We start from the raw sequence: 23,091 nt of genomic DNA on the forward strand, positions 1-23,091 counted from the left end.
TGTGCCCTGCGGCCTCCTTTAGTGATTAGAGCATGGTTCTCCTTTTGGGAGCCTCCTACACCAGAAGCCAGGTGCTTGTTGAGAGTAATTCCCATCTTAACCTTCTGCGTTTCCTGTTGTAACATTGTGTTTTACAGACGGTTCCTATGAGAAGTCAATGGACGAGGAGCCCCTGCAGTTAAACAGAGGTGTTGTACGTGATGTTTACATTTTAACAATCCAAGTGTCCCTTCTAAAATAGACCACATCGCCATTTCATGGAAATCCATGTTTCTGCAACACTTGCCCTTTAAGCTGTTCTTCTACCAAAACCCAAACCAAACCCCCAACAATAACAACAACAAAATTCACCCCAAGCAGAGACTTTATCCCAAAAAGGGAGACGTGTCAGAGACTCCATGAAATCTGCTAGAGACTCCATTATGCTATTTATTTTACATGGAAGTTGCTCAGATACTGTGGAGATGGGCAGCAGGATACAACCCTGGAACAAACAGTGGCCTTCACGCTTCAGAAATGTCTGGAAGCCCTTTCTGAATGCAAAGGAGCATAGAGATGATGGCCCAGTTTTAGCTCTGCTCACCACTCCAGACCAATGGTCCATCTAGCTCAGCATCCTGGCTTCTGACAGTGGCCAGTGCCCAATGCTTTAGAGGGAATGAACAGAGCAGGGCAATTATCGAGTGATGCATCCTCTGTCGTCCACTCCCAACTTTTGGCTGTCAAAGGTTTAGGGACACCCAGAGCATGGGGTTGTGTCACTGAGCAGCTTGGCTAACAGCCATAGATGGACCCATCCTCCAGAAACTTATCAAATTCTTTTTTTAACCCAGTTATACTTTCAATGTAACGTGGGAGCAGAGAGGTGTCAGTAGTTGCACACTTGGTTACTGGTAGGATTGGGAATAAAAGCCAGGTCTCTTGACTCCCAGTTCAGTGCCTTAACCATTTTACTGCTGATGTAAAAAGAAAAAGCGCCGCTGGCCACTGGCATAGTCGCCATAGCTCAGAACAGGTTTAAATGATATGGTGGTTTAAATGCTAGAGGCAGTCGGAGCCTTGTCTACATTAATGCCTCCCATTGGTGCTGCCCCTATTGGAGCGACGCCAGGGTTAGCTGCAGAAAACAGCCAGGGACAAACACAATCTAATTCCCGTGCAGTGATAGCAATTGCTTTTGCTCAGAATACTGGTTTCTCCCCTTTCCCTCGTACAAATGTAGCCCATTCCTCCCAGAGCATGACAGCCAGAGCCTGAGCTGGATGGGAGCATGTTTTCCTACTGCCTCGCTGGCTAGTCTTTGTATCCACACTACTGGGGAGGAAAAAGTGAGCTCCTGGCTCCTTTAGGTTGATTCATGACGATGTTTCGAGTTGGATGACCAATTCCAGGTTTGCGGGATTAGGTCACTTACAGCTTCTTGTCCTTACTCTTTCCAAAGCCCCGTGGCCAAAATGCCAGCACCACACCTCTCCAATCTATAAAACTCCAGAAATAGCCACAAGGAGATCCTTTGTGCTATGTGTCTTGTCCCATTTTTCTCTGGAATCCCAAAGCCAGGAGCAAGGTATTCCCATGCAGTGCAGGATTACCAATCTTGAGAGAACATTGACTTTTCTGCTGGCCTGCGGCCTATATTGACCTCGGGGCTGTGTGTGTGTGTCCCGGGGTAAACACAGAATATGACCCATTGACTAGGTTCAGAAGCCAAGAGTAGCTTTGCTAATGTCAGACATGGTATTTGACTTGACGCATGTCCTGTGGGAGTGGGATTGAGTGGCAGGAATCGAGGAAGGGAAGCAAATTTCAACTCTACCATTATTGTGAGTGTTACGGTAGCACTTAGAGGCCCCACCGAAGATCGGGGCCTCATTGCCGTGGGCGCTGCACACACATAGTAAGAGAGAGTCCCTGCGCCAGAGAGCCTGCAATCAAAACAGACAAGACAGAAGGAGAAACAGAGGCACAGAGAAGCGAAATGATTTGCCCAAGGCCACCCAGTGGCAGAGCCAGGAATAGCACCCAGGTCCCCTGATCTCTATCCACTAGACCATGCTGCCTCTTTAGATGCTCAGCATTTCCCCCTCACAGCAAATGTGTGCGTGACTTTGAGCTAGCATTTCCCATAAAGCGCCACAGACAGAGCAGCCGAACTGCCTGGTACTCAGTAGTATCCTTGTTTCCGGCCTTTCACAGAGACACTCTCAAGACCAGTGCTCGGGGGATCTGGTGAGCAAGAGATTGCTTGGCGGGACGGCTTCCACTGTGATCAGTTCCTCGCTGGAGTTCATTCCCAGGGGCTTCAAGCCAAAAGGAGGCGGAGGTGGCACTACAGTGAAATTCATCTTGAAAGAAAAGCACAAGAAAGGTGACGGGCTGTTTGTTCCTGGGGGCGAGGTTTCTGCATGTTCTCCGGGAAGAGGGCATGTGGTGGGAGGGAGAGCTCAGTGGTTTGCATTGGGCTGCTAAACCCAGGGTTTATGAGTTCAATCCTTGAGGGGGCCATTTAGGGATCTAGGGGCAAAAATCTGTCTGGGGATTGGTCCTGCTTTGAGCAGGGGGTTGGACTAGATGACCTCCTGAGGTCTATTCTATGATTCTCAGCTCTGGAGCACAGCAGAATCCAGTTAATTGGCAGCCATATAAACAGCAGACTGGGTGGTGGTGGGGGGTGTCACGTCTGCCTGTGACAAGTCAGATTAAATGCCATGCCTGGAGTGGTGAGCCCCTCACATCTCTCTAAGGGGTCAGCTCATTACTGGTGGCCAGCTTGTGCCTCCCAGATGCATCCTCCATTCGGGGAACTACCTCTTCCCAGGCAAAAGGAGAGTTTGCGGGGAGGGTTAGCTTCTGTGGCCTCCAGGGACAGGGATCCTTGCAGTGGGGAGGAGCAGGTATGGAGCTCAAGGTCCCTCCAAAGGCTCCCTGGAAAACCTGCAGAAACATTTACACAGCCTGGGCTGGGACTGTAGTAACTTTTCTGTGGAGCTGCCCCTCGCGTTAGTGGCAGCAGTGGGCTAGTTCCTGTCAGCACAGCCCTGCCTGGCGTCCTTCTCCAGGAGAATCTCTGGGGAAACTAGAAAGTGGGGAGAGGGAGTGAGACAACCGCTGCAGCCTCCTGGAACTGTGTGGGAAAACTCAGGTAACTTGGTGATGCTTTCCTCCTCCAGATCCCTCCTGGGGATTTGTCTCTAGGAGGGGACATTCTGGCCCTTGGAGGGGAGACCGCCAAGGAAAAGTCAGAGTCCACAGCAACTTGTGTTGCAATTCAGTAGGTGGCGCTCTTCCCTCGGAGTAGTGCTGAACAGATGCATGTTACTAAGGAGCCCAGCATTCTTTTTTCAGATGCAGTCCTGACATGCTCATTAAAGATCTCAATACAATTTATGCAGGAGTAGGGCTATTAGCCCAACTGTCCTGGCCAAGTTTCAGCTCTTGTAGCTACATTCAGCTGCTTAAATCCCCCTTATAGTTTCATTTCCCTATAATTTTCATACTCACCTTCTGTCCTGAAGTATTCTGTAGTATTGCTGCTGTCATGTTGTGCCCCAGAGGGGGTTGCATTGCAGTGGTGGGTGTTGCAATCCCTTTGACATAGTTTGCCTGTTAGTTTGGTAGTTTTGCAAAGTGCTTTGAGATCCATCAGGACGAAAGGCACCGTACAGAGGTACAATACGATTATTATTATTTATTGTTACCCTTCTCTCTTTCTCTTCAGCTTGTGTTTACAATGGGAAGACCTACTCCCATGGAGAAGTGTGGCATCCCGTCTTCCGACTGTATGGAGTCCTACCATGCATCCTGTGTACCTGCACGGATGGGATCCAGGACTGCCAGAAGGTTACGTGTCCCAAGGAATATCCTTGTGAATATCCTGAGAAAGTAGAAGGGAAATGTTGTAAAATATGTCCAGGTACGTGGGAGAACAGATAGACTATCCTCCCCAGCATTCGCTGCTCTCTCCTGGTGTTTTGCCTTCATTTATTGCTGGCTTCCTTTGGCTAGTTTTAATGCCCCAATCCTACGTATGCACTGGCTGAACTTCAAACAAGAGTAATCATGTGACTTCAGTGGACTAAGCACATGTATGTGTTAACAAAATTAGGGCCTTACTACGTACATTAACACATGGACTTTTGTGTCTCCTGATTGGATTCTGGTCTTTTTGTGAAAGCTTTTTGGCTTGAATCATAGGGATTAGAGATGGAAAAGACCTGTGAGGCCACCTGATCCGCTCCCCCTTCCAATGAAGGACTGTTTCCTAAGTTATGTCTCTCTGTATTTCATTTAGCTTTAGAAGTTTAGGCAATGGAACTTCTCCCACTTCTTTAGGAGTCTACTTGGAACCAAGGGGCAGGAATTGCTGAGTGAAGTTGTATGGGCTGTGTTCTACAGGAAGTCAGGTTAGATGATCACAGTGGTCCCTTCTGACCTTGAAATCTATGAATCTCACCGCTAGGAGCTTTTTCCCAATGTACGTTTACTGCAACTTAAATACTTTGCCGCAGCCTAAATGATTCCTCCTAGACCCTTCCATTACTCGTAGGCTGTTATCACATCCCTCCCACTTCGTCACTGGTTAGCCATGTCACATGATTTTGGTATTGACTTCCGCGAGGCGAGGTTGGGAGCTAGGGTTCGTGGGTTCTAGTCCCAGCTCTGCCACTGATTCATTGTGTTGTCTGGGGGCAAGTCACATTCTGTGCCATAGGCGCTCCCATTTGTAAAACCTCGCTGTGCCGCAAAGGAGTGGCCGGGAGGCTTGCTTACTTGTTGGGCAAAAGCTCTGAAAGGTGCAACAGGGGTGTAGTTTGCTATCACTAGAATCAGTGCAGTGCAGATGGTGGCGCTATGCCTCCTCTATTGGACCGTCTTGGTCAAACATGCACTGATTTTAATGGGGGGTGTGCCTGCTTTAGGACTATGGAGGCCAGTGTTGGCAATGGTGGAGGAGGGCAGGCTGGGTACACCCCTGTTAGCATCGTGCTAAATCCAGACAGCTAGCTGAATGCTTATGTTATGGTCACTGCAAAACACCGCTCTGCTTTTCTCTCTCTCTCAGGATTCCGATGTCATTTATATCAGTGTAAATCCATTGCAGAGGAGGGAGATACACCGGTGCAGGACTGGTGTGAGAGCAGAATCAGACCCCATATTCTCACTCCTAAAATAAACTCCCCGTGTTTATTTATAACCAGACTTTCTCTGGAGTAGTGTGAAAAGCTTACCAGCCAAAAGGGCGAGAGAACAAGGCGAAATTCAGCGGTGGGAGGGAGCTCCTCTGAGTTCCAGGGACCTCAACCAAATGCAACAAACCGGCTTCCAAATCTGAAAGCGAATTCTTAATTACTGCAGAAGCCAAAAATTGACAAAGCACGTTCGCTTGGGAGTGTTAAAAATTGCCCAAGGTTGTAAATATCCCTCCAGCTACCACCCTCCCAACTGACAGGGCAGGCCAGATTCAGAGGTGACGTGTAAGGGAGTGTGGGTGACACCTCAATAAGTGGGTGTGAGTGAATATAAAGGGGGCTGATTCTGATCACACTTATACCTGGGGCCCGATCCTGGAGCTACACTGTGACGCACCAGCCAAAGATCTCGCCCCGATTTTACTTTGGGGCCACCCCATTGGTTTAATTGAAACTATTCCTGATTGGCTGGGGAAAGTGAGATCACAAGCAGGCCCAGTGAGTCTGAACTGGTGTAAATGACATGTCAATGGGCCAGAGGAGAGGGGTGCAGCCGGAAAAGCCCCTACCAGGCAGGTGTCGGGAGGTGCCAATTCAGAGTGGCTACGTCCAGGCTGGATTCTCCTCTCAGATACAATTATTTAAATCAGGAGTCACCCCACTAAAGTCAATGGAGTTACCCGTGTAAAGCCAGTGTAAGAAGCCCAGGGGAGTAGCCCACAGCTACTTTAATATACACCTTCCTCTCATTCACTGCTCAGGACAGGAAGATTTGCTTTGTTTCCCTGGAGCCCATGCCCCAAAAGCACGAGTGACCCCATTAATAACACTGTACAAAGCATTTGTCTTCTAGAGTCTCAACGCCTCTCTCCCTTCCCCCGCAGGGAGGTCCAGCAGATGACCTGCAGATGGGGACTGATCAGTCCCACATGCTCGGCCAGTGTGTTACATACACCTCCAAATGACTAGTGTAGACCGACATAGCTTTGCTGACTTCAGTGGAGCTGTGCAGATCTACAGCAGCTGTGGATCTGACCCAAAGATTGGAAAATCATCCCTCACATTGAAGAGTGTCCAGATCCAGGGGTTTGGTTTGAGCCCTACTTTATCCCCGCTGAAGTCAATGAGGGTAGGTCTACACAGCATTTTAGAGCAAGCCTCCCAGCTCGGGTTGACAGACTTGGGCTGGTGGGGCTTGTGCTAGCAGGGTAGACAAGCTGTGTAGACAGCGCTTGGAAGTTGTAGCTCGGGCTCTGGAGTCCCGCCCCCCTTCCCTAGATATACCCTAAGAGACCCTCCTGGGTAGAGAGAGCAAATCAAGTTTGGGGGGAGGAATAGCTCAGTGTTTTGAGCATTGGCCTGCTAAACCCAGGGTTGTGAGTTCAATCCTTGAGGGGGTCGGTTGGGGATTGGTCCTGCTTTGAGCAGGGTGGACTAGATGACCTCTTGAGGTCCCTTCCAACCCTGATATTCTATAATTCTAAGTTGAGACCCACTGACAGGATCTGAGATGAGAATTTTGCCCGGTTTTGTTTTGGGAAGGTTTTCAGTTTGCTGCTACCTGATCCCTATCACCTTCTGTGTACAACACAGAGGCTGTGAATCGGAAAAATAATGGTTTTTAACAATCCACATGGCAAATAACAGAGAACTTAAAAAAAAAATCTACCTTCACCATTGCTAACGCTAGGGTACTTCTCTCTCTCAGCATTCAATAGCAATATGGTCATGGTCTCCATCCACTTACAGAAAACTAAATGGTCTCCTTTTAAAACTCATCATAATATTCGGTGCTCCTTATTTTCAGATCGTGCCTTCAGACTCAATTATACTACACTCAGAGGTGTGACTGGAGCTTGAGTAGGCATATCCATGATAGCTTTGCTCTAGCTAAAATTAGCAGTGAAGACACAGGCACGGATCCTGGCATGGACTAGGAATGTGAGGACATGCTCAGGGTTCTGGGTGGGCTTGAACAGCCCACACTGAAGCCTGTGGTGTTGCGTCTTCACTGCTATCGGTACGCATGCTAACTAGATTAAAGCTAGCTCAGGTATGTCTACCTGAGCTGTAATCACACCTCTGATTGCAGTGTGGACTTGCTCTGAGTCGTAAATAAAAGGCCTGGTCTACATTCTTTGTGCCACTCTTATTGACTACATAGCTGCGAAACAACTAATGCTGACTTTGTTTGTGCCTAGATGCCAAAGTCAAGCCCACGGATGAAATAAATACCCCTAGATGTGCCAAGAATCTGAACAGGGTATCGGTCTACATGTTTGTGCCACCCAGCTCCGAGAGCCCAAAGGAAGACCTGAGAAAAATTGCAATCGAGAAAGACTCTTCTGAAGAGGTGGAAATTTACAGCTGGAAACTGGTAAAAGGTGAATCTGGTGAATGAAACCAGCAAAGGATTTTTAAGGGTTATTTGAAGGGTCATTGCCATACCTGTTTAGTGTCCTCTCCAGCTTTGGCAGGAGAATCATGTTTTTGGCTTCTTTCTGCAATGCTCCTACCTAGGTAACCTCAGTCTGCTGATTTGGAGACATCTCCATGGTTAGCATTAGTTGTAGGTAGATGTGTCCGGTAACCCCATTGTACCATAGACCTGATGCACAGTAGTTGAGTAAACCAGTCTGGATGAAATCTGACCCTCCTTCAGCCATTCCCCTTGAATTCACACCAAACCCAAGGTGAACTCTTTCTGACATTCAAAACAGTTCCATTCATTCCTTTTCATTTTTGCCTGAGCCGTGTCCTCTCCATCTTCCATCCCAAACTGAAAGAGCAAACGTTGCAATACTGCAATAAAGCTCTTCTCCTGACTTACATACTGACTCAACAGGAAGCAGCAAACACTGGAAATCAACATCACACAACATGTCAAATTCTCCAGACTCGATGGATTTGGATCCAAACTTTTGAATACTGATCTGACCCAAAACTCTCAATTTTTGAGGCTGAAGTATAGCTAATAAGCAGTAAAATGAGAGGAGACCTCAAATTAAACACTATACATATAGTACGGTACCATGCAGTTTCCTCAGCTGGTATAAGTCAGCGTCACTCCACTGACTTCAAATGATCTACACCAATTTACAAGGGGACTGGAAGTCCTTTCCAGTCCTACAACCTCAAAAACAACGAGGAGTCCAGTGGCACCTTAAAGACTAACAGACTAACATCCTACGTTCCTATTTACACCAGCTGAGGATCTGGCCCACTGGACCTGTTAGCCACTGTCCACTGCTCATTGTAATTCAGATTCTTGATTTAGTAGATCAGGGGTAGGCAACCTATGGCACGTGTGCCGAAGGCGGCACGCAAGCTGATTTTCAGTGGCACTCACGTTGCCCAGGTCCTGGCCACCGGTCCAGGGGGCTCTTCATTTTAATTTAATTTTAAAAGAAGCTTCTTAAACATTTTAAAAACCTTATTTACTTTACATACAACAATAGTTTAGTTATATATTATAGACTTAGAGAAAGAGACCTTCTAAAAATGTTAAAATGTATTACCGGCACGTGAAACCTTAAATCAGAGTGAATAAATGAAGACTCGGCACACCACTTCTGAAAGGTTGCCGACCCCTGTAGTAGATGATTGCTTTGTGGATCACCCATAATAAACTGGAACAGGTAGAAGGCTCAGGGTGCTTGAAAATGGAGGGTATTATTATATCAGAAGATCTCCATTTCAGTTGTTCCTTATGGTTCACTAAGCTCATATTCTATCCATACCCATAAATGCCTTCTTTCTTACATTGGCCAGGTTCTTCTTCCTCAGGTGACCTCTATAATATATAATATAATATGAAGGCTGTACCGATGTAGGTTTTAATAAGGACACCCATCACCATGGTATCTGAGCTCCTCCACTGGAGTACCCATCCCTCCTAGGTCTGTCTCTGTCTCCAGCCATGGATGCTGAGATTCACAGGCACTGAAGGATTGTCACAGTTTGAGACATTGACTCAGGATATCGGGCCAAGTTCATGAGCAGACACTGGCTGCTCATCATTGGTTGGCAGGGGTCATTACCAAAACAGTGCATGGTGTGGTCCTCCCACCTACCAAGGCCAAATGCTTAATGCCTCCAGGGAGCTTGCAGCTCTGCCAGCCAAGACAGGGAAAGCCCTCATCCAAGAGTCCAGCTCTGCTCTTTTGCTTGGCAGCATAGAGTGTTACTGCTGGGAGACTGTGTGAGCTCAGGCACGTATGGATTCCACCACTACGCTGTATTTCACTTGAGTAACAGAAGAAGATTTGTGGGTGCAGGGAGGCTGGGAGCAGACCATTGGAGTTCATCCACCTCGCTATTGTGTGTGACCTATAGTATTTCTTACCCCTAGGCGGTATTATTTATTCCTGCTTTGGTACAGTCTGTGTCTACACATCACTTCAATTATAATAGTATAGGGCCTGATTCTGGGCCTGTGGAAATCAGTGAAAACTTTGCCATTGATTTCAGAGGGCGCAAGAGGACACTCTTCATGTGTTTCATCTGAGGATCTCAAAGCACTTTGTAAATACAGAATCATAGAAATGTCCAGCTGGAAGAGAAACCCAGAGGCCATCCAGTCCAGCCCACTGTGCTGAGGCAGGATGAGGTGCACCTAGACCTAACATCATGTTAATTTAGTAACCACGGCAACACCCGTGGGAAGCAGGCGAGTGCTGTTACTTCCTAAGGCGTTATAAAGCACTGGCCTTGATGTTTAAATTCGGTTTCTATGCACTGGGCTGGGGCTTAGAGCGGGGGGCAGAGAGCAGAAAGAAGTGGGCTTTGAGGAGACTGTTGCAGGAGCCAGGGGATGGAACTTGCATGGTATAAACGATCCGTCTTTCCCTTCGCCCCCTGCCGCCATTGCTGTCACTCCCTAGCGGGACTCCTGGGGAGCAGATAAGAACATAAGAACGGCCGTACTGGGTCAGACCAAAGGTCGATCCAGCCCAGTATCCTGTCTACCAACAGTGGCCAATGCCAGGTGCCCCAGAGGGAGTGAACCTAACAGGCAATGATCAAGTGATCTCTCTCCTGCCATCCATCTCCACCCTCTGACAACAGAGGCTAGGGACACCATTCCTTACCCATCCTGGCTAATAGCCATTAATGGACTTAACCTCCATGAATTTATCCAGTTCTCTTTTAAATGCTATTATAGTCATAGCCTTCACAACCTCCTCAGGCAAGGAGTTCCACAAGTTGACAGTGCGCTGTGTGAAGAAGAACTTCCTTTTGTTTGTTTTAAACCTGCTGCCTATTAATTTCATTTGGTGACCCCTAGTTCTTGTATTATGGGAATAAGTAAATAACTTTTCCTTATCCACTTTCTCCACATCACTCATGATTTTATATACCTCTATCATGTCCCCCCTTAGTCTCCTCTTTTCCAAGCTGAAAAGTCCTAGCCTCTTTAATCTCTCCTCATATGGGACCCGTTCCAAACCCCTAATCATTTTAGTTGCCCTTCTCTGGACCTTTTCTAATGCCAGTATATCTTTTTTGAGATGAGGAGACCACATCTGTACGCAGTATTCAAGATGTGGGCGTACCATCGATTTATATAAGGGCAATAAGATATTCTCCTTCTTATTCTCTATCCCCTTTTTAATGATTCCTAACATCCTGTTTGCTTTTTTGACTGCCTCTGCACACTACGTGGACATCTTCAGAGAACTATCCACGATGACTCCAAGATCTTTTTCCTGATTCATTGTAGCTAAATTAGCGCCCATCATATTGTATGTATAGTTGGGGTTATTTTTTCCAATGTGCATTACTTTACAGATAGATGAGCTGAGCCCTGTAGTCACGTCACAGGGTGGAACGCACACACTGGTTTTTTCTCTCTCTCTCTCTCTCTCCCCTCCCCCCCCCCCCTCCGGAATTACTGGATGAGGCTCTCTGGCCTTTATGCAGGCCAGATTAGCTGATCAAAATGATACATTTTGGCTTTGAAATCTATGATTCTGTGAAAAGTAGCAATTCTCACTGTCTCAGAGACACAGACCCATGTACCTTGTTGGCCAGGCCTGTGTCAGCTGCCATTCTCTCTCTCTCTCCCTCTCTCTCTCTCTCTCTCTCTCTCACACGCATGTATGCTGCTGTCAGAACTGTGTAGCACTCTCTATAGACACACGCTCGGGGCTGTATCAGTTCACACACAGACGCGCACACGGTTTTCTCACATGGCTAGGACTGTTGCTGTCCTCAGGACAGCGGGGGGCCCTTTGCCCACTAGGAAAGGTGAATGAAGGAGAAAAGCAAGGATCCCCTCAGGAAGCTGTGCTCCTTAAGAGGACAGGACGTCTGTCTCTCTCCACCTATCTGCTAACCCTGCTGGATCCTCTTAGCTCCTCACACAGAAGACTTCTTCTCTGGGAAGCCCCTGTGGGTCCTACTGAAATGGATGCTCCAGTGTGATCCATAATCTACTCTGATCTTTTATAGCTAAGAAAGTTAAATGTTTTCTAGTTATCTAACTAAGGAACTTACATGGCCCCCATCACCAAAGAAGCCGAGCATCTTCAGACTCCCAACGTATTTCTCCTCACACCACCCCTGTGAGGTAGGGCAGGGCTGTTATCCCCGTATTACAGATGGGGAACTGAGGCCCAAAGTGGCTAGGTGACTTGCCCAGGGTCATCTGGGATGTTTGTGTCAGAAGTGGAATCAAACACAGGTGTCCCACAGCCCAGGCGAGGTCCCTATTCACTGGACCATACTTCATCAAGTCATTCATTAAGCCTCTAAGCACTCCGGTGAGGGAGGTATTATATCCATTTTATACAGAGAGTGCACTGAGGCTGCCCAAAGCCACAGATCAGCTCAAAGGCAGAGCCAGAGCTAGAAATGGAGGCTAATAAGGCCTGGTCCACACTACCCCCCCACTTCGGACTAAGGTACGCAAATTCAGCGACGTTAATAACGAAGCTGAATTCGAAGTACCTTAGTCCGAACTTACTGCGGGTCCAGACGCGGCAAGAAGGCTCCCCCGTCGATGCCGCGTACTCCTCTCGGCGAGCTGGAGTACCGGCGTCGACGGCGAGCACTTCCGGGATCGATCCCAGAACATCGATTGCCTGCCGCCGGACCCTCCAGTAAGTGTAGACGTACCCCAAGAGTCAGGACTAAGGCTGGGTGACTTTTTATTTTGGTTAACAGTAAACTCACCAGAAAATGCATTTCTCTGGGAGCTGAAACTATTTGTGAATTTAGGTCAAATTCGGCAAGTAGCTTCGACTGAAAAAAACGGAAAACAAGAATCTTGGAAGTGTCCGAAACGTTGAGCTGAAATGACAGTTTTTAAATGTTTCGTTCGACCTGAAGGAAATGTTTTCAGGTTTTTTATTTCATTGAGAAGAACAGAAAAAAACCCAACACCTCAATTTGGGTTTGAAATTAACCGATTTTTTCTTCGGTTTTTCAATTCGGCCACCAAATCGAAAAATCAAACATGATTCACTCAGCTCTAGTCACGCTTTTGAGTCCTCTGCTTCAACCACTAGCGGACACTTCCTCTCACATCCCAAGCCAGTGGACACAGAGGCTGCCCTTGGCAGAAGAGAGGCTAAGTGAGAGGGTGAGGAAGGATGTTCCAGGCATACCTGGCACATTTGTCAGCACTTCACTACTTAACATGAACGTTATAATACCTAATCCATCTGAAAGGTCATTTCCATTGCTAAATACATGTTCTGGTTTTCTTGAATTAAACAATTCACTCAAACGCCTCCGCTCGCATTCTGACTCTGGCACAAAAGAAGCATAAATCTATATAGAAATATTTTTATATTTCCTAGTCAAGCTACATTTCTAAACTGGGGGATTAAAAAAAATGTTGGCTGCTGAATGCCTAGAAAAATGAAATATGAATCAGCATCAGCCAGTTCCATGGACACGGGAACGAGGGGGTCTGAAAGGAGGGGTGCAGAGATGAGGCTGGAGGTGTTTGTCAGGAGGGAAATGAGAGAGAGAGAGCCCTGTTATTGTATTGTTATTGTCTGTGTTATGGTAGCAGCTGGAGGCCCCAGCTGAGATCAGGTGCTAGGTGCTGTACAGTGCAATGGGGCCTTGGCCTTGGCTGGGGTCTCCAAGTGCTACTGTTATTAGTTATTCCTATTATTACAGAGATATTTTGAAATTGTGATAACTCAACGCAAGTTTTTTTGTACCTTCCTCCGAAGTATCTGGTGTTGCGACTCTTGGAGACAGGATAATGGACGAGATAATGGGATGCGAGGAGTTGCAGAGGGATCTCTCCAAACCGGGCGACTGGGCAACAAAGTGGCAGATGAAATGCAATGTTGATACATGCAAAATTAGGCACATTGGAACAAATAATGCCAACTATACGTATACAACGAGGGGTTCTAAATCAGCTGTTACCACCCCAGAAAGAGATCTTGGAGTCACCAGAGATAGTTCTCTAAAAACTTCTGTTCAGTGCACAGCGGCATTCAAAAAGGCTAACAGAATGTTAGGAGCTGCTGGGAAAGGGATAGATAATAAGACAGAAAATACCATAATGCCACGATATAAATCCATGGTGCGCCCACTTCTTGAATACTGCTGCAGTTCCGGTTGCCCCATCTCAAAAAGAATATAGTGGAATTGGAAAAGGTTCAGAGAAGGGCAAGAAAGATGTTCAAGAGTATGGAATGGCTTCCATACCAGGAGAAACTAAAAAGATTAGGGGTGTTCAGCTTAGACAAGAGATGACTAAGGTGGGATCTGATAGAGGTCCATACAATCACAAATGGTGTGGAGAAAGTGAATAGGGAAGGTTTATTTACTTTTTCCCACAATACAAAAACCAGGGACCACTTGATGAAATTAATAGGCTGCAGGTTTAATACAAACAAGAGGAAGTACTTTTTCATACAACGCACAACTAACCTGTGGAACTCATTGCCATGGGATGTTGTGAAGGCCAAAAGTATACCTGGGTTCAAAAAAGAACTGGATAAGTTCTTGGGGACAAGATGGTCAGGTGTGCAACCCCATGGTTGAGGTGACCCTAAACCTCTGACTACCAGAAGTCAGGGGTAGAAGACAGCGGCGGATCTGTCCATAATTGCTCTGTTCTGTACACTCCCCTTGAAGCTCTGGTAAAGGCCACTGTTGGAGACAGGATACTGGGCAAGATGGGCCATGATCTGACCCTGTATGGCCGCTCTTGTGTTCTTATTAGATGGACCACAGGTCTGATCCAGTCTGTTGCTTCCACTGTTCCTGTGTTTTTACCTTTCTAATTAGCTAACTAAAGAGAAGGGTTTTTTGTTGTTGTTGGTGGTGGGGGGGTTGTTCTGTTTTAAAATGGAGCTGATCTGTAAGCTATAACTGGCTGTAAAATATTCATGCCAATCATCTCTGTCCCCAGGAATATTTCATTTGATACAGATCAAGAAGATCAGGAAACAGGAGTTCAACCCAGAAGCACAGAACTTTAGGCTGATCACCAGAACAAATGAAGGTACAAATAAAAAGCAAATCTTTACTTCTGTAATCTCCTGGCAATAGTAGACTGGGTTCTACCGATATGTGTTCTGGACTCATTAGTCATCCCGTAAAGATCTCATTTACCCTACTGAGCAAATGGGGGGAAATGAAATACAGTGTGAGCAAACTGACTTGTCCACATTTAACAAGGGGCACAGACTAAGTGTCTTTAAACATGTGCACAGTCTGCTTTGTTACCAGTCACATTTTCACTTTATAATAATACTTGAAAGGCCAGCCAAGTTCCTTCAAGTGGACACATGATTACGCAACCCAAAGGTTACATCTCTCCAAAGTCCGTAAAACTGTTTGATTTTTATATCGAATCCATCTGGCATTACCGGAAAAAGTGATGCAATGGCTTTGACAAAACACTCCCCGATATATTGAAATCCTCCTTAATGTTCCTGGAAGTGTGTAAATGTTGTAATAACCTGGCACCACCAGGCCACATGCTGACAGAGAGTGGTTGTGGAGGGCTTGAGCTGCACAGTCATTCACTGCTTGGTCCAGGCCAAGACTGATCATCTGCTAGCTGTTCAGCAGCCTGTGTAACAGGAAAGTGAGGGTCTCCGCTCAGTGGAGCCGTGTCAGAGAATCATAGAAATGTAGGGCTGGAAGGGACACAAGACCAGCCAGGAGTGGAGGAAGCTTCCTAAAAGTGTGGGGGGGGGGGCACTGGCACCCAAACCGTGCCCCCCCTGCCATCCCCTGAGGCCCTGCCCTCACACCACCCCTTCCCCCCAAGACCCCACCCCCTGATTTCTCTTCTCTGTCCTCTCCCCTTGTCGCTCGCCCTTATGGCCGGTAAAAAGTGGTGGGGCCATGGCCCCCGGGTCCCCCCTGTTCCCCGGTGCCCCTGAGTCCAGCCCCTTGGTTTGTGGCAGGACCTAGTAAACCTAGACAGTCCCTGACAGCTGTTGGTCCAGCTGTAGCGAGGCGCAGCTGGGCCCCTCTAGCTTCTGCCCCTGCTGCCCTCACAAACCAGTCAGGGACGCCTCAGGTTGATGCAATCGCCAGTATATTTTATTTATGTCTATTTCCCACCACTACCACCTTACTATCTATATACAGGATTTTACAGCCAGGCTTCACAAGCAGCAGACCAGAGCCACCAGTCCCTCTCAGCCTCTGGCCTCTCCCTGTATCTCCCTCCCAGCCTTTATAGCCCATGGCGACTTAGGCTGGCAGGTGTTTCTAGTTGCCAAGCAGGCAGGGCTATTCAGCCAGCCCCGATCCATTCCCCTTGATTGGGGCTGGCGTGGCAGGGGGCTGATTAAGCACTTCATGCCCGGCACCCTGTCACACCAACCTGTTCTTAAAAACCTCCAATGACGGGGATTCCACAACCTCCCTTGCAAGCCTATTCCAGGGCTTAACCACCCTTCGCGTTAGAAAGCTTTTCCTAAATATCCCAATTTCCACCTCACAAATCCTTCTGTTATAATTAGCACCGATGGGCACTTTTGTCAGCAAAGGGGCCAGGGACTGAATGCATAGTGCAGGTGGAGATTCCCGCTCCACCTGGAGAGGGTCCGGCTAGGAGAGAGATGAAGTGTATATCAGGCCTTATCCAAAGCCCATTAAGTACATGGAACGACTCATTGAGTTCAGAGGGCTTTGAGGCAGGGTTGTGTGGGATTACTTGCCATCTGTCTGGTGGATAACTAGAGGACTTTAGTGTCTGAGGCCATCAGTCCATGTTTCCCTTCCTGGTCATTTCATGCATCCAGGTAGAGTTCCTCTAGGCAGCGTCAACCGACTCCATGAACTCCATTGCAGAGCAGTGGTGCTGTCGGGAGAACTCGTTTTAAACCTTTGACCCCTGCGCCTGTCCCTGATTTTCATTCTTTGTCTTCCGTGTGCACTTAAATCCTGGGTTATGTGGTCCCTCCCTCACCTGAGGAGACAGGGCCTTTTGTTGATCTGGTGAGCTGTGCTCACAATCTCTGGATTTAAATAGACTGGCACCCTTTGTGAGCACTCACATTCCTGAGTCATGCACAGTGAGCCATTGTTTAAAGTCACGCACAGCGGAGATTTCAAGAACAAAAATTCATTGGGCTGCAAAATGTCCAAGGCAGAAATGCCTAAAATAACTGTTTAAAATTCCTTTTGTTCATCCTTATTTCGCCCACACAAGGATTAACACCATGTCATTGTGATCCTGTTTTTCCCCGATGAAGCTTCCGATGACCTAAACACCCTGCCCTCTGCAATTTCACAAGTGTGCTGCTCTGAAAGGGTCTGTGGTGTGAAAAAATAGCAATGTTGTGAAATCATCAATTACAGTTACCGAGATTTCTAGGAAAGCCTTGGCCAGCAATTGCCCAGTGACAGGAGACTAATTCAGCTAGAAAATATTCCTCCCGGATATGACAGTATTAGAGATACACAATCCTTCCTGGGATTAAAGGGGCTGAGATCAGCTACTGGGAGAATAAGGAAGGTTTCAAAGTACTGTATAGAATATTGGAATCAGAAAGTTACTAGCAATACAAAAGACCGCCTCCCCAACATCTTCCGTGGCTGATTTTCAGATGGATGTACAATGATTATTGTGATATTTCACAGTAAAATAAATCTGAACCAATATACAACAGCACTTATTCGTTATAGTGTGTGTCCTAGCATATATATATATATATATATATAATATGGCCCCTTTACCATAGACTCTGAGCACCTCACAATTTGTAATGTATTTATTCCCTTAGCATACTTGTGAGGTAGGAATGTTTTATGATCCCCTTTACAGATGAAGAAGTGAGACACACAGAGACTAAGCCCTGGTCTACACTGGCGGGGGGGGGATCGACCTAAGTTACGCAACTTCAATTACGAGAATAGCGTAGCTGAAGTCAAGTCAACGTATTTAGGTCGACTTATCGCAGCGTCTTCACGGCGCTGAGTCGACTGCTTCCGTCGACTCTGCTTGCGCCTCTCGTGGCGGTGGAGTACCGGAATCGACGGGAGAGCGCTCGGGGATCGATTTATCGCGTCTAGATTAGATGCGATAAATCGACCCCTGATAGATCGCTCATTACCCGCCGATCCAGTGGGTAGTGTAGACCTGCCCTAAGTGACTCACCCTAGGTTATACCGAAAGTCTATGGCAGCACTGGAAGTTGAACCCAGCACTTTTGGATGCCAGGCTACTGTCCTACCCACCGGGCCATCCTTTCTCTCTGACTCAGCTGACACTCTGTATGAGTTTAATGCCAATAAGAGCTAGGCAAATACTGCAAAATATTTTCCACTTGAATTTTTAATCTAAGGTCCTTCCCAGCCCTTTGTACAGTCGAATCCCAAGGTTTTACTAGCAAGAGCGTTAGCAGAAAAGGAATTTTAAATTTGTAATCCAGAAATCTAGGAGAAAAGGAATTACACTTAGCCAATAAGAGGCCAGAAAAAAACCCCATCACAGGGGGGTTACGACCAATCACAACAAGGTTGTGGTTTGTGACCAATCACAACGAGGTAACAGAATGTGAATTTCAGATTTCCAACGATGAGCTGGAGAGTTAACAAATTTCACCCCCAAAATGTGTTGAATTGGTTTTAACAATGAATTCATTTGAGAAAATTGTGATACTTTCTTGAATGCTCCGTGAACACAAAAAGAAGTGCAGTTCTTCCAAAAACCACACAATACAAATGAGTAGTTCCAATAATACTTAACACTTATGTCACTTACCATATTGAAAGTGCTGTACGAAGATAAAGGGCCAGATTTTGAGTTGGTGTAAACTGCCTTCACCAGCTGAGGATCTGGCCCTAACTAATTAAACTGCCCAATACTTTTCGGAGGTAGATGAGGATTATTTAATCCCCATTTCACAGATTGAGAAACCAGGTAGGTTGGGTGATTTGCCAGAGATTACACAGGAAATCTTGGGCAGAGATTGAAACCACATCTCCTGACACCCACACGCTATTTTGAGTAGTTGTATTATAGTAGCGCATAGAGGCCCCCATTGAGATCATGCTAAGCATGGTATACACACATAGTAAGAGCAGTTCCTGGCCCTAAGATCTTATAGTCTAGGTAGACAAGCCAGAACTAAGAGGGAGAGGAGAAAGAGGCACTGACATGTGAACTGACTTGACCAAGGTCACACAGCAAATCAGTGGCAGAGCCAAGAATAGCATTCAAGTCTTCTAAGTCCCAGAGCAGTGCCCTAGGGCCACACTGCCTCAAATCTGCTTTCTCCCAAGAATCATGGAATAGGTTGGAGTAACTCTGTGGAAGGTTTTAAATTGGAATGACCGGGGAGCCATTGGAGGATGTGATTGTTTCGTACTGTGAGTGTATTTCTGGGCAGTAGCTTGCTATATATGCTTGAGTCTAGAGAGCTGGGATTTAGGGGGCCCAGAGTCGGAGGAGTCTTTGCACAGCAGTCTTATTTCCGTGTCAATCATGCATAGCCTCCATTGCTATACAGGTTGAAAACTGTATAGCAGGAAGAAAAAGGTAATAACATAAGGACCCCTGGGGTGCTGGTTTTCTCTACATCTCCTTCCTTATCTAACCCCAACACTAACCCTAACCCTAGGCCCTTCACTGTAGCTTTTGGGCAGAGGGGCCAAGGTCTTTTTCTATTTTGGGTTTGCGGTTCCAACTGAAAATCATAATGGAAAACTGATGTGGAAAGCCCCTAAAATCACCGCAGCGGGGATGGTTTCAGGATCTCCCCCTCGCGTTTGAAATCCCCATGCTCTGTGGAATCCCAAGATGGAGTCAGGGTTGATGGGGCACTACATTAATGCGAATAAATAAAAACGAATGATAATGTAAGTTCATTATTGGCAGGTCTCCTTGGTGAGATCTTACAGACGTAAACATCCTCCGTGAAGCCTGGATTGTAAAGGCCTCAGGGCACAGATTAGGAGTTTAGCTCTGGTCTTCCTTAGCCACCTTTCTCCACCAGAGGTTTCTGAATGCTACCCTCTACCCTGTGGATGGCTAAGTTTCAGAGGTGATGTGATCCATGGAGATATTTGTCTTTACTCGGACCCACTTCCATTGAAGTCAGGGGGCTGAGCACAGACGGCAGGATCACGTCCAAAACTTCATCGATTTTAGGGCCAGCAGGGATCACTCTGATCACCCTAATCCGACCTCCTGTGCAAAACAGGCCATAGAATTTCACTCTGCAGTGGAAGAAACTATTCTTCTATAATCTATCCTTTGCAAAATCCTCTCCTTTAGGATCTTTGAGGATGGGAGATGCAATATTAATGGTCTCATTGTTAGGGCCCTACCAAATTCACAGTCCATTTTGGTCAATTTCACGATCATAGGATTTTAAAAATAATAAATGTCATGATTTCAGCTATTTAAATCTGAAATTTCGCGGTGTCGTAATTGTAGGGGTCCTGACCCAAAAAGAAGTTGTGTGGGGGTCGCAAGATTATTGTAGGGTGGATTGCAGTACTGCTACCCTTACTTCTGCGCTGCGGTGGTGCTGCCGTCAGAGCTGGGCAGCTGGAGAGTGGCTGCTGCTGGCCGGGAGCCCAGCTCTGAAGCCAGAGCTGCCACCAGCAGCACCACAGAAGTAAGGATGGCGTAGTATGGTATTGCCACCCTTACTTCTGCACTGCTGCCTTCAGCGCTGGGCAGCAGCTGCCACTCTCTGGCTGCCCAGCTCTGAAGGCGGTGCAGGAGTAAGGGTGCATGATATGGTATTGCCATCCTTACTTCTGCACTGCTGCTGGTGGGGTGCTGCCTTCAGAGCTGGGCTTCTGGCCAACAGCCACCGCTTTCTGGCCACCAGCTGCCACTCTCCAGCCACCCAGCTCTGAAGGCGGTGCAGGAGTAAGGGTGGCAATACCACGATCGCCCTAAAATAAATCTTCTGACCCCCCTGCAACTCGCTTTTGGGTCAGGACCCCCAATTTGAGAAACTCTGGTCTCCCCTGTGAAATCTGTATAGTGTAGGGTAAAAGCACAGAAAAGATCAGATATCACAGGGAGATGAGATTTCACGGTCCGTGATGTGTTTTTCATGGCTGTGAATTTGGTAGGGCCCTATTCATTGTACTCCCCCATCTGTCTCTTGTCTTATACTTAGATTGTAAGTATAAGATAATACTCTCTTTTTGTTCTGGGTTTGTACAGCGCCTAGCACATGGGGTCCTGGTCCATGACTAGGGATCCTGGTGCCATGATAATACAAATAATAATTATTTATTAGTATTACATTCCCAATAGGGCAAGTGTCGGAGAGTCATCTGTAGTGAATATCCATCTGTCTTCTCTTCTCATTTAGGTCACTGGAACAACTTCAGAGCCCAAACCTCAGGGCTTAAGATGACAGAGAGTCCAGAGAAAGAAACAAAGAACTTGTAAAAAAAAACCCCAAAACAAATATATAGAGAAATGAAAAAGTTGCATTATTAAATAAACTCGCACAGCAAAAAAAGGAAAAAAAAAGACGGATGTAAACTAAAAACTCAAGCAATCAAACCAGCGACGACAATAGATCTGAGTCTGAAACACGGCGACAACCACGGACGTGACACCCTTTGGAATGTTCCCAGAGATGGGTTGGGGGAGCCACCCCTCGTCTCCTGCTTGTCCACGATTTCAGGGGGTGCAAGAAAAGGAGGAGAAGACGGGAGGGATGCGCTGTGAAGAGAGAAACTATGGGCTCTGGTTCCCAGCTGTTTTGTATCGCTAGCCTGTATCATGGGCTACCAGTGAACCAGTACAGGAGTCTCGTTGCTTCTACTGTTATCATCTTAAAGGAGACCTGCAAAGAGAGACAATCGCCATTGTTTCCTTTGTATGCATCGTTGTGATGTACAAAGCATTTAAAATGCAAACTATATTACTTTAGAAATATCAGCGCTTGAATCTATTTTAGCCGGAAGACTCCTTGGAGGACTGGAGAACTAGTGATGTTATAATCTGATCATGGCAAATCTCCCAGGGATGTAGCCTCTTTGCAGACTGAGCTAGGCCCTAACTCAGCCAGGACTTCAAGTACAAACGTTAATCCTGTGAGTAGTCCCACTTCCTTCAGTGGAACTATTCATGTTCTTAAAGTTAGGTGACATGCTTCGGTTCCTGGCTGAATCAGGGTCCTACATAGGGACGACAGAGCGGGAAGAGGATTTTTAGTTCAACTGTTTACAGAGCTTTATATCTCCTTTGATTTACTTACCCCCTATTTAACTCAAACTCCTGACAAAGAGGAAGGAGGAAAAACCCTCCTCGTGAAGGATTTGAACATCCTTCACCCTCTGTCTTCAACTGATAGACAAAGAAGCTCCCACTCCAGTTCTCTCGTCCTCGAAGGAGACCTCCAGCGACAAAATAGAGACGACAAGATTTGATATTCTTGATATTTCTAAGGTGGAAAAGGAGCACATTTTTTTTTGGAAAACACTAAGGGTGAAAATGGCTAGGCCTCCTTTATGCACCATAAAGAAAAAAATGCAGAACCAAGAGATTATTTTTTCTCTTTGCAGGTCACATACATTTACTTTTCGAGGCCATGTGGTGATGTACAGCTCCAGGCTCTAAAGATTAAAAACCATTCATTACACTGCCCATGATAGCGAAGGGCCCAATTCATCCCTACTGTAACTACACCACCATCAACAGCGTTACCGCAGGGTTGAATTTGGCCCAAGGTGTGAAATTTCCAACCCCCTATGTTTTTTCTGTGCTCATGTTTTTTTACTCTCCCCATTGAGAATTGCAACGGGCCTAGTGCTTTCGTTTGGTTTTATGAACTGTAGGAAATTCCCTGCATAGCTGCCCTCCCAGATAGGCATTACCTTGGCAAAGCACCGGCTAACACAAGGATGGGCACCTGATCCTTCACACAGCTTTTGCTCTGGTAATCATACAAGAATGGTCCCCCACCGCTGGCTAACCAGACACCATTGTAACTCGTTTATTGTCCTTATGCACCTTTCTCACCCCCCTACTCCTCTCCGAGCACACAGGTGATACAGTGCGAACCATACTCTGCTCTCCATTACACTTGTGTAAATCCAGAACAAACCTACTGAAATCAATGGAGCTACTGCAGATTTACACCGGTGTGGCTTAGAGGAGAAGCAGGGCCATCATCTGTGCACTGCCTAGATCAGGGGTCTCAAACTCAAATCACCACGAGGGCCACATGAGGACTAGTACATTGGCCCGAGGGCCGCACCACTGACACCTTTTCATATAAAGGTACAAAAGCCCCACCCTGCCCCCGGCCCGGCCCCCACTCCACCCCTTCCATGAGGCCCTGCCCCTGCCCCGCCTCTTCCCACCCCTTCCCCGCCCCCATTCCAACCCCTTCAACAAAGTCCCCGCCCCAACTCCGCCCCCTCCCTGCCCCTATTCCAACCCCTTCCCCAAATCCCCACCCCTGGCCCGCCTCTTCTCCGCCTC

At 46.9% G+C, this 23,091-nt stretch overlaps 1 protein-coding gene across 1 annotated transcript in view; it reads left to right on the forward strand.

Moving 5' to 3' along the window:
* CHRDL2 (chordin like 2) overlaps positions 1 to 22,793 on the forward strand; it is a 64,420-nt gene extending 41,627 nt beyond the window's left edge. The window contains exons 6-11 of the mRNA XM_024210216.1: positions 138 to 193; positions 2,197 to 2,368; positions 3,719 to 3,913; positions 7,391 to 7,573; positions 14,575 to 14,667; positions 20,966 to 22,793. Of these exons, the coding sequence (XP_024065984.1) occupies positions 138 to 193; positions 2,197 to 2,368; positions 3,719 to 3,913; positions 7,391 to 7,573; positions 14,575 to 14,667; positions 20,966 to 21,045 (779 nt within the window). The 3' untranslated portion in view covers positions 21,046 to 22,793. The remainder of the gene's footprint in view (positions 1 to 137; positions 194 to 2,196; positions 2,369 to 3,718; positions 3,914 to 7,390; positions 7,574 to 14,574; positions 14,668 to 20,965) is intronic.
* Positions 22,794 to 23,091: the final 298 nt, after the last annotated feature.

Source organism: Terrapene carolina, unplaced genomic scaffold, assembly GCF_002925995.2.
Source record: "Terrapene carolina triunguis isolate 2854851 unplaced genomic scaffold, T_m_triunguis-2.0 Scaffold97, whole genome shotgun sequence".
Classification (NCBI taxonomy): Eukaryota; Metazoa; Chordata; order Testudines; family Emydidae; genus Terrapene; species Terrapene triunguis.